The 12,310-nt window shown below is 36.0% G+C and overlaps 1 protein-coding gene across 1 annotated transcript; it reads left to right on the plus strand.

Annotated features, from left to right (window-relative positions):
• Positions 1–1,188: 1,188 nt before the first annotated feature.
• lonrf1 (LON peptidase N-terminal domain and ring finger 1) lies at positions 1,189–12,169 on the plus strand. The gene is made up of 12 exons (XM_081349634.1): positions 1,189–1,997; positions 3,295–3,410; positions 4,394–4,516; positions 5,903–6,103; positions 6,215–6,440; positions 6,835–6,943; positions 7,721–7,835; positions 8,338–8,459; positions 8,853–9,011; positions 9,096–9,258; positions 9,433–9,585; positions 10,617–12,169. Exons 1-12 carry the CDS (start codon positions 1,373–1,375, stop codon positions 10,773–10,775), a joined length of 2,271 nt encoding a protein of 756 aa, XP_081205760.1. The 5' UTR covers positions 1,189–1,372; the 3' UTR covers positions 10,776–12,169.
• Positions 12,170–12,310: the final 141 nt, after the last annotated feature.

The raw sequence follows: 12,310 nt of genomic DNA on the forward strand, positions 1-12,310 counted from the left end.
TGTTAAAAATGATGACAAAAGATCTGTGAAAACGTGATGATGAACTACAGCTTTGGTTACTCTGATAGGAAACCTTAATTCTTATTATTCTCTCATGTACAAATCTTTCCACTCATGTCTAGTTAATAAACCCCTAATTATTTATAGGCTACACATTCGTATAGGCAACGTATGCAGATGCACCTTTTCAATTCGCACAACAGTATTTATTTCTGTCCTCTCTCTCTCGTATATAGTATTTTGTGTGTTTTTGTATTTATTGCAATTTCAGTTCTGTAACTGTTTCTATTCCAATTTATGCTTATTGTAGTGACGCCTCAGTTTTCCCCAGAGATTAAAATAGCATTCGGAGAACTGAGTTTATATATAGCCTACATCTATTAAATCAACGTTATCAGGTGGTTAAAGGTCATTTAAAAAGCATAAAAGTCTAAATACAAAAATCTGTGATATATATCATCGCAGATTTTTGCGATGAATGCTGATATTTTCAGAATATATATATATATATATATATATATATATATATATATATATATATATATATATATATATATATAATAAACAGAAATGACAAATATAGGCTACATTAGGCTACTAGTTTTAAATCACAAGCTAGTTTTTTTTATCTCTTTATTTATTGAATAGCGAGCATTGAATCATGCTTCTTTATTTTATAAAGTGATGAGGGACAAAATAATTTCCCCAGCCTAAATGATGCTTATTATAAAGGCTACTGATGCTTTGCAAAGGGATCATGCTATCAGACTTCTCTTGTGCAATATGGAATTACGTATGTGCGTCGTTGACCTATATATTACATGAACCGGCATTCCAGTCTTAACACCGTTGAGTAACATAGACCCAGACATTAACCTAAATTCTAGACCCCCAGTCAACACACAAAAAAACGCAGTTTACATTTGACAGGAAATTATTCTTATCCTTTCTCGTAACAATTATCAGTGAAACAACAGAATCACAATTCCTGATGTTATCACAAGGGAAAATCATCAAAGTTTAATTTTCTTCACTAAGACGCGTTGCATAAAAGTAAATAACACCATGACAAGCTGATGATAACACACTGACATTTTTAATTAAAATCCACGCATTCTTTCATATTAGCCCTTTCTCGCTTTAGACCCAATCGCACGTTACAAAACTCAGAGATTCGTGTTTTGTAATGCGCCTCAGCGGCCAATAGGCGAGCTCGCTAATGCTCACGTGATGATATTTTTTACGTAACACTCGGACAAAACGACTGTATGTAGAGGAGCGCGAGTCACTACGTTGTCTTGTACTGTGAACTGTAAGAATGCTTTGACCATTTTTACTTATTATTTTTGTCAAATTAGTGGCGTATCTGTGAATGTCACTCGCAAGCATGTCGTTGCGAAGACTAGACCAAGAATATGCTTTGGAGGAAAGGGGAAGGTTTTTTATATCATCTGAAACGGAAGGCGACTGGGACGAGGATAGTCATGTTGATCACCGTCAACTTGTTTTATTCAAAGCCGATGCTTTAGCTTCGGAAAATCGTCTTAAAGAGGCTGTCGATATGTTTTCCATGGCTCTCCGATATGGCCCTGTCCGGCCAGACCAGCTGAGCAGTTTAGTTGGATGCGTTCTGCGCAACTTCAAGAAGAAATCAGAAGAGTCGACTGCAAAAAGTGAGCCGAACTGGACACAGGATTGTGAATTTGACTGTCCTGGTTGTCATAGTTTCATAGCCGATCCCGTGACGGTGCCATGTGGACATACGTACTGCAGGAGATGTTTACAACATAGCACTTTTTCTAAATGTAAACTGTGCAGTGAAGACATTGGGAGGAGGCCCGGGGAACCCCGATTGAATGTGATCTTATGTGGACTTTTAGAGAAGTGGTTCCCAGAAGACGTCAAAAGAATTAAATGTATTGGGGAAGCAGAAAGCCTATTGGAGAGTAAACAGTACGACGGCGCTATTGCACTAACGAGTCAATTATTAGAAGCTGGTAAGTTCAAATCCTTCCTTTTCTCTAAATATATTCACTAATGCCAGGGGCAAGGTTACTAGATCACAAAACCGTCGCCACATCTTGTATTATTTATTAAAAGGGTGCGAGGTTAAAAGAGTTCAACTCACCAACATTTGGATTGACATCCGTAACTTATTTGCCCCGCCCTCCACGATCATGTAACTGGTGAGTGTCTGTATTACAAAACGTGTTGGTAGGCGCATGCGCACTCGGCACGCGTTGTGTAAGGCAGGTCGTGACACAGTGTTTTGTAATTGACGCAAACTGAGTTTTATAAGAGCAACTAGATCAGTATGTAATATACACAATGTTCAGGTGTTTATTTAAGAGGGAGATGCCAATGGGTCGTCTAATGTTTTGTCTTGTAGCCTAAATACAAAAAAATGGTAAGCAACTGCTGAAATTGAACCGGCTGCACTATATATATATATATATATATATATATATATATATATATATATATATATATATATATATTATGTGTGTGTGTGTGTGTGTGTGTCATAATAGGGATAAATAGTCATTTATATCTAATTTATTTTATTCAAATTTTTCAATAAGACCCAATGGAAACTTGCATACAATAAAGTATATACAGTATATTGCATTTAAGTCTCAGTGTCCCATCCAGACTTCTTATTCCGTCTGACCACTACAGGTCAATCTGTGGTCATTTTATTACTTTAGGTTCATTACAGTGTGTTTACCAGCCTATATTTGCAGCGGTGGGTGTCACTCATGGGGCCACTAAAACTGGCGGCCCCTTGAATCTTAAGTATGACACATTTATTATGTGTTTTTTATTTGCATTGTTGAATCCTGAACATCTACCACCATATCATCTTTGTTTATTGACAGACAGGAAATATCTGATAATGTTGGTTACATAAGGAGTACACAACCTTCCAGTTGTTCTGCACAAAAATTACAACACTTCTTCTTTGATAATCCTTTGCACATTGTGTTAGGGATACATATCTTGATAAAAGTGTTGGTTCCAGATCTGTAACGTCACTGTACATGTTACAGAGACAGCGTAATCAGAGTGCGGCAGTCGCATCTCTTCTGTCACGTCCTCGTTTGCCCTTGTGAAAAAATGGCAGTGCTGCAGTGTCACGTCCACTCTCCTGTTCTTCTTGTGGCATTTCAATGCACTCCTTTTTATCTATGGAATCAGGAGTATTATGATTATTGTCAATAATGCCTGTTTGACTGACTTAAAGCTTGGCTTTTGAGATTTGTCATGGTCTCTGATTCTTTCTCTTTCTCTCAGACTCTAGTAATGTGTGGGTGCAGGTGTGCCATGCCGAGGCTCAAAGAGGAATGAAGCAGTACCGTAAGGCTTTGGAAAACTGGGAGTCCTGCCTGATTGCTGCCCCATCCCCAGAGGTACGTTTGTGGATTTTCCTAATGCGTAATGCCTGCATCTGCTACAGATGGCTAATTTATTTCAAAGTACATCAGGATGCTTTTACAAATGTTATAGTAGCTGGATTGTTGCTTTAAAAACAGCTGGCAAGCTCAAGTTTACAATTTACCAAGTATCATTATACAGCCATAATTCAAAGGATCAATGCATTATGTTCAAGGCTCAAGTTTATGTTCAAATCTTTATTTTATTTTGAGGCTTTTGTTTTAGAAAAAATTGTCAGTTGCAATAATGGCTTGAAGCTATAATGCTATAATGTAACTATATCACATTCGTTCATATATACACTTTTGCTAGAAAACAGAGACATTAAATGCAAAACTGACTTGTTTACAATATTTATACCATTTTAACCAACGCTTTCAAGACTATTACAAGTTATTCTCACATTTTAACAAAGACTCATCTAGCTATTACCCAGATAGAGAATTTTACCATGTTGACATATTTAATTAGCAGATTTCACAACAACAATTCTAATTATGTCACAGAAAAGGACCATCCTTCTTGGCCGTAAAGGAGTTTGAATGTTTTTCTTTTTCAGTTCTGACTATTGCTATTCATTTGAATTTCAGCACCGCCGCATATGACCTACATTTGTTAAATTAGCTCAGTTTCTACTACAATTATTGTGGCGTTGTGTTGTGTTGATATTGGAAAACCCTGTGGGGGATGTAGTTGTGTTAAGCACAGGATTAAGGTATACAGGATGTTTGCCAAGCTGACAAGCGAGATAAGGAGATACAGACAGGTAGGGATAAGGCAGAGATGTGGGCCACTCGAGTGTGTATTTGTATTGTTGTGAGTCACAGAGTGTCTAGCTGTGTTATTAGCATTCATTCATAACATGACTAGACTCTCAGCCCCATTCTAGTCAGATTAACCCAAACAGCATCTGAACTACTGGAAGCTGAACTCACTCTGACCTGTCCCTCTCTTGCAGGGATATTTCCGGAAAGCAAAGCTTCTCCAAGAGATGGGTCATGTGGATGAATCCCTGCAAGTCTTCCTTCAGTGTTTGGCATTGGATGAAAACTTCCATCAGGCCAAACAAGAGGTTGAAATGGTGAGATTAATTTCTCTGTTTTTGTACATAGTTGGAGTTATGATAAAAATTGGGCTTCAGTATTTTACCAACCTGTATTTCAGTATTGATACTAAATTGATATTTTTTTGCCAACAAATAAACATCCTCAAGTGACTGATTAAACAAATAACAGAGCAAACCCCAGTTATATTCTAAATAATAATAATATAATTATATTAGTATATCATAATAATAATAATAATGTTACTATACTAATTATATAATTAGACAAATAATTATATTGTATTATGTTGCATATATATACATATATATATATATATATATATATATATATATTTTTTTTTTATTATATTTAGATCATATTATTATATGTTTGCTGGTCTGATGGAAGTTACAGAATGGCTAACATTGCTTACAGCATCATTAAGCAGTCTGTATAACATGTTTCGCTACTTTGCTGTGGTTAAGGCCATCTAATATGGGAGCATGTTGGTTTATCAGCTTAACCGTGACTCTGCATTTTATATAAAGCCATTTTTTTGGCACATTAGCTCATGATAGCATTGATTCAGATTGATTCACTGGAAATGTTTTGTGTTCAAGATACAGTTCTAGTTATTTGTGTCCTGAAAGCTCAACTTATTGTAATGTTCTGTGGCCAAACTGATGTTTCATATCAGTGCTGGACCATAATTAAATTATGTAGGATAATTATTTCTATTAATTTAAGCTATGTGACTTTCTGCCTAAGCAAACAGAAAGACGAAGAAAGTGCGCTGTGAGTGTTGCATAATCTGTGTATCTTTCAGAGTGTGTGTGTGTATAGAAGGGCTTAAAACACATTCTCTTATGCAATTAAGTGCTTTTCCTTTGGCCTAAATTAGGACTGAGAAAAAGGAAAAATCATGATCTCTAAATTACATTTACTAAGATTAGTGTCTTAAATAACAGTTCTGAGGCATAAACACTTGCTAGTAGCATCTTATTCTTGTGATACATTTTTTTCTGAATTTGTTAGTAAGATTATTTCAAACTCATATTAAACAGAACACTGCAAGATGAGTTGTGTACAGCACACACTACTGTTCAAAAGATTTGTGTTGGTAGGATTTCTAAAATGTTTTTGAAAGAAGTCTCATGTTATTCAAGGCGGTATTTATTCAAAAATACAGTAAAAACAGTAATGTGAAATATTATTACAATTTAAAATAACTCTTTTGATATATTAAAACATTTAATTTGATGTAAAATCCAGTTTAATTCTGAATAAAAGTAGTAATTTCTGGAAAAAAAAATCTTACTGAGTCTGAAAAAAACTTTAAATATATATATATATATAAAAATAGCTGCATTGTTGTTAAAATACCCTTTTGTTCTAAATTGATCTTTCTTCTTCATCTTCAGATCTTGCATGACCTGTTGGCTCCGGCCTGTGATAATGTCAAGGTTGGATTGAGAGAAACAACCCACAGCTCTTCCTTTCACTTGCGCAGTAAAACCCTAGTGTCTGATGACCAAAATCTAGACCAGCAGACCCAGTTGCAAGCCCAGCACCAGTCAGACACTCAGGCAGCATCTGCCCACCTTCCCCCTAAAACGTCAGAGGTAGGCTGGTCACCTTTGCACCTTTGCACCATGTACTTTAGAAATAAATCTCAGTTCGACAGCGACATTAGCAGCTCTTAATACTTTAACACCTAATTTCCTTGTCTGCAGAAACCAGGTCGATCTGAAAGTCTGGAACGCTCCGGCCTGAGCAGAGCTCACTCTCTTCGTGCTCACGGGATAGGGGGAGGTGTAGAGGAGGGGCTTAAAAGAGTTAGCTCCGCCCCCCAGCTGGGTGACCCAGAAAAAGGCACGCTGCTAAAGAGGAAGCTGTCTGTGTCTGAAGCAGGGCCTAGTGTGGCTTACAGCCATGGCAGTAAATATAAAAAGCAAGTTGGTAAGTCATGATGCCAACACAAGGACATGTAAAACTGCATGTTGAAACATTTTCATACATGTTGAAAAGCCATGCAAATACTGTATTGACTGTACATCTGAACATTTTTATGACAGGCAAAAGCTAAATTGTAGCTGGTGGTTTTCCAATGACCCCAGTAAATCCAAAACCAGCCTAATTATACAGGGCTTCCCTAGAATGATTAGTCGACTTAATTCAGGCAACCCACTGATTAGTCGATCTTTAAAAGATGTCGGTTTTCGAGTTTGCCTTATTTCCACTGGCACTGTGATCAGTATGCATTACTATTGTCGCTTGAAAATGTCTGCAGTTTGAGTTTGTCCTAAATAAAGCGGTGTCCTCATCTCTCTGCTCTTCAACCTTTCTCCTTCAGTGACTGCCAGTGCAGCTACTCCTGTGGTTACTGAGGAAACCAAGTCCTATCAAACCCTGCCAAAAGACCTGCTGGACCCAAATGATTTTGAGTGCTCTCTCTGTATGAGGTGAGGGAAGAGTGTGTTTTCAGTGTCAAATCGACTAAAAGTCCTATGAAAGAGAAAAGGAGAAACTGAAAATAATCAGCAGACTGTTTCTCCCATATATACATTATAATATATATATATATTTATATTTATTTATTTTTATTTATTTTTTCTTAAAAAAACATTACATTTCTTGCAGATTCTCAATATATATATATATATATTTTTATGTTTTACACATTAATATTTCAATAAGCAAATTGGTTTCTGAAAAAAAATATTATTTTATGAAAAAAAAAAATCTTGCAGAATTCCCAATTGTTTAAAATTTGATTCTTTTAAAAAAATCTTAATATTTTATATGATGTTAAAATTTTACTTAAGGAATTACTTTATGCTAACTGGTTGCGAAAATCACAAAATTTCACTGTTATTGGTATTGACTACTGCTAATTTGCTATTGTGATGACTGTGGTGCTGTCCATTGGTGATCGGACCTGAAATGAAGTGTAAACAGTGTCTTAGAATAGCTTCTCTTGAATTACTTGAAAGAGTGCATGTAAAGAAGGCAAATGAATGTAGCCTGTATTGTTTCCCTGAGAAAACAAAAAAGCCTCAGAAGTCAGACATCTGTTCAACATCATAATGTTCATTATGTGCCAATGAAAGTGTGCTTGCTTTCACCATGTGTGATTTTTTTTTTTTTTTTTTTTTTTTTTTTTTTTTGCACCTCACTAAAATTGAAAGTGCGAGTTACTGTTTAATATAGCTCAACATCATCTCTTATCTCTTTTCTAGATTATTTTATCAACCCGTCACAACACCCTGTGGTCACACGTTCTGCAAAAACTGTCTGGAGCGCTGCCTAGACCACAATTCCCAGTGCCCTCTCTGCAAAGAAAGTCTGAAAGAGGTTTGTATCAACATTATAGACTGTGCATTTGGACAGCAAGCTACATTCAAGTCATTAAAAAAGGGTTCAGGGCTCCACAATAAACAAGATACATTTTATTATAAATATACATTGTATTAATTAATAAAATTGTATTTCATTTAATTTATTTAAATGTATTTACGTTTTAGCAGCATAGTTTTATAAGTATGAAAAAAGTATTTACATTTTTCATAATACATATTGTTCAAATATTACTGATTTATTTATATGGTTAATTCTTACAGTTGCTTCCAAGACTCACATTGACCTCAGGCTATTTGGTCGTCATTATTGTTGTGCACTGACACATTGTAGTTTAAGTAAACAACATCAAACATTTTTACATATTATACACTGTTTCATATATTCAATTACATTTTAAACTATTTGAGTGTTAGTAATTGCTCCTATTTTTTCTGTATTTCTCTTCCTCATCTCTCTCTTGCTGTTCTCTTCCTTCTCTTTTTTGTTTTTCATACAGTATCTTGCCTTTAGAAAGTACACAATCACACAAGTGCTGGATGACATTATTAAGCAGTATCTATCCAAGGAACATTCAGAGAGACTGAAACTGCATGCAGAGGAAACAAAAGAGCTCTCAGAGTAAGTTTGCACAATTGCTTCATTTGTGGCTCATTCAATCAGATTCATCGTTTTGAGTGTTTTGTTTTGAAGCGTTACATAAATGTGAAGATGCTTTTCCACTGATGCCAGACTTAACATTCATTTATTATGCATAATCTTTTTTGTTTGAACCCATCAAGTTGTAATTACAAAGAGAAAAATAATTAAATGAGATGAAGTACCTTTCAATTGTAAAGTTTTTAATTCACCAAATTATATCAGATTGTTATTTGTGTTGGTACCATGGTATAAAATTACCCTATTAAACTAATGTTTGTCAAACACAAAGTCTTACACACAGTCTTATCTAATCTAATAGTATCTAATCTTCAAATCACACTCAATCTCTTCTCTGTTATTTGTCTTCCCTAGTTTAACAAAGAATGTGCCCATCTTCGTTTGTACCATGGCCTACCCCACTGTGCCTTGCCCTCTTCATGTGTTTGAGCCACGATACCGTCTCATGATCCGACGCTGCATGGAAACTGGGACACGTCAGTTCGGCATGTGCATCAGCGACCCCCAGAAAGGGTAAGCGTGTGCTTATATGTATTGGACTGTGAGGATTAAGTCTGTTGGATTACGTTGCTGATTTTTGTATTATGATATGTCAAGGTTTGTGGACTTCGGCTGCATGCTTCAAATCCGCAGCGTGCATTTCCTCCCAGACGGGCGCTCTGTCGTGGATACAATCGGAGGAAAGAGGTTTCGCGTCCTCTCACGCGGAATGAAAGATGGATACTGTATTGCCAACATTAAGTATCTGGAGGATATGAAGGTAGGCACTTCTGTGGATTTTTAGATTACTGTAATGTACAGGAATGCAGGATAAGACTTGTTTTATTTGGAAACTTTATTTCCATATCCAGTTAGCCAAATGTTAAACTAATCTTTAATTAAAGATATAGTGTTAAAGAAAGATTGAGAATTTATCAATTTTGTGTGTTGGCAGGTAAATGATGAGGAAGAATTGGAAAAGCTACAAGTGTTACATGATCATGTGTACGACCAGGCCCGTAAATGGTTCCAGAACCTGGAGAACCGCTTTCGGAACCAGATCCTGCAGCATTTTGGGCCAATGCCTGAGAGAGAGGCTGACATCCAGGTATTTCCCGCTTGCTTAATCTCTGCTACTGAACGAAGCCCTGCCCCCCTTCCTTTCTTTGCCCTACAGCAGGCTGGGCGGGAGGAAGTAGGTCAAAGTGCATTCAGGGTTTCGATTGCATAAGTGCATTTACATCATAAATGTGTCAGAAAGAACGGAAGTGAATTTGGCAGCTTTCGCAAACAATGTTTTCAGAAGAGGAATGGCATGCTTTGAATAATAATGGCGGGAGGTTGCTGTTGTGTAAGCTTCATGAACGTAGCCAGTCCTTATATGTCCTGTCCTTTGATATCTAAATAAAAATGAGATCTTTACAGATACTTAAGGGACTTTTATCAGCATTTAGTTTAGCTGGCTTTTCTCTTTTACAAAAGAAAGCATTATATTTATGGGGCATGAGTCAAATTGTCCTTGATCTTTTTTTTATTAAAAAAGCTATGTACTACAATTTTATCTAAAAGTCATACTGACATTAAAAGTGCACCTCAGGAAGCATTATAAAATAATTATTGTAGTAAAAAAATAAAATTGCAGTTCATGACCCCTTTAGGACTAAAACAAGCTATTAAAAATAGTTTTCGTTAATTGAAATAAAATTAAATTAAATACAATATAAATATTACATGAGAATCTTGACACAGTGTAAATTACAAATACTAGTTTAGAAAATAAGTTGAAGTACTAAAATGACTAAAACGAAATAGAAATATATCTAAAAACAAAAACTAATTAAAATGGCACAAGTACATAAAATAAAACCTAAACTAGAAAAAAACCCTAATTCAAAATAGTAATAACTACAATAACAGTATACTCAATTTGATGTAAAAATAGAGGAAATGAGCATGTATTATAACTAGATATGCAATAACGGGTGATACATTTCCATTATCAACAGATAAAGATAAATGTAAATCGGCAAAGAACCGACATAGTAGGGATGTTGTACATCCTTAGGACATGACCCCCTTATTGGACTTAAATCAGCAGCCTGATCTTAAGACACTAAACACACTTTCTCTGTATTCCAGGCCACACCTAATGGTCCAGCGTGCTGTTGGTGGCTGCTAGCTGTTCTTCCTGTTGATCCACGCTACCAGCTGTCTGTCCTCTCCATGACAACACTAAAAGAACGACTAGTTAAGATCCAACACATCCTCACCTACCTGCAGAACCTTCCCAGGGACTAGAGCTTCCACACAAACACACACAGAACTCCCTGTCACTCTGCTGGCCAACATGCAAACACTCAATGGTGCTGACTGACGAAGAACTAATGAGATTCCAAGGAGAGTCCACTGAAAACCGAGCACAGATTTACATTTGTGTGCTTAGATGTAATTCATGCAGAGTTATAAGAACAAAGTGTTTATTGTTGTTTCATACCGATCTGTTAATCACCATCGATTTTCTTTGTGTTTAAGATGAGTGTTAGACGACATCCTTTCCTGTAGTATTTATTGTTCAGCAGCCTGTCCGATTTCGTTTAGGAGAATCAATCTACTTAAAGTTATGTTTATGTCAGGTGCCCGTAGCCTCCATACAGTGCTTTCAGGGCAGAAATATTGCTGGAGAGCATTCCAACATTTTCAACATTATCATGCTTTGTGTGTTGAAGTGGACAGGGAGCATCTGCAAAAAAAGGTGGACACCAAGATAGAAGGCAATTTTGAATATCTTTTCTTCACTTAAAACCCTGGAGAAACAAAAGCAGAAATATTGCTTCTGAGCATCCATCCGAGCTTTCTTTCTTGACCTGTTAAGCACGCACAAGAGGTTGTTGTCGCACAACTAAGGAGTTGCCTAAGACAGAGAAAACTCTGAAGATGCACTTGTATTTATTTGTTACTTTTGCAGTACTGGGCGTTAATGAAGCTTGCGCAGTCCCGTCCTGTCTCAAACTTTCAGCTCAGAGATGGGCACGATACTGTTAAGCATAGGTTTATTTCATTCTGAGGAAATAGTTAAGACTTCCAAATGTCTCAATAGTTTAGTTTCAGACGTATCATTCATTTTTGATGTGGGTTCGCTTTCAAAACAGCAAAAACAGCATGCCACCATATTGCAAGTGTCTCTTTTGGGTACAAGCTGCACTCTGTCAAATGCTTTAAAGGTCATTTTTGAGAATGAGGTTGAGATATTTATACACAAACAAATCGCAAAGGGAAACTTGCAATATTTTGACAGATGAAAACAAACTATCATTATCTGCAACCAGCACCATACTGAAAGGAGACCCAGCAAGCATTCTGCATATTGACACTGATGAATGCTGACTCACTAGCTCATACCTGTGTGGTGCTTGTTGTGTGCAGACTAAACTAACTTTTGCCTTATAATACCTTGTTGCATTCTGCTACTATGGTATAATGCGTCCGCTTGGGTTTTTGCACTCCTGTTGCTGGAGAACTAATTCTGTGGTTTAATTTACTTCATTCACCTCTTGGTCCTTTCAGTGTGTAAAATATGTCAAATAATGGCTGTTATATGTAAATCATTTTGTTTTAAAAAAATATTTTTTTTACAGCTATGCTCAAATATTTAAGTTGTCAATTTTCAAATAAAATGCACATTTTTTTCATTGTATCTTTGTTCATTTATTTATTTACATTATCCATCCATCAATCTATTTTACAAACCGCTTTTCATATAGAGTCATGGGATGTTGGAGCCTAATTTATTTTTATTAATATTATCATCATTATTCTTGTCAGATAATAAGTAT

This window comes from Scardinius erythrophthalmus (genome assembly GCF_964197995.2).
Source record: "Scardinius erythrophthalmus genome assembly, chromosome: 20".
Lineage (NCBI taxonomy): Eukaryota > Metazoa > Chordata > Actinopteri > Cypriniformes > Leuciscidae > Scardinius > Scardinius erythrophthalmus.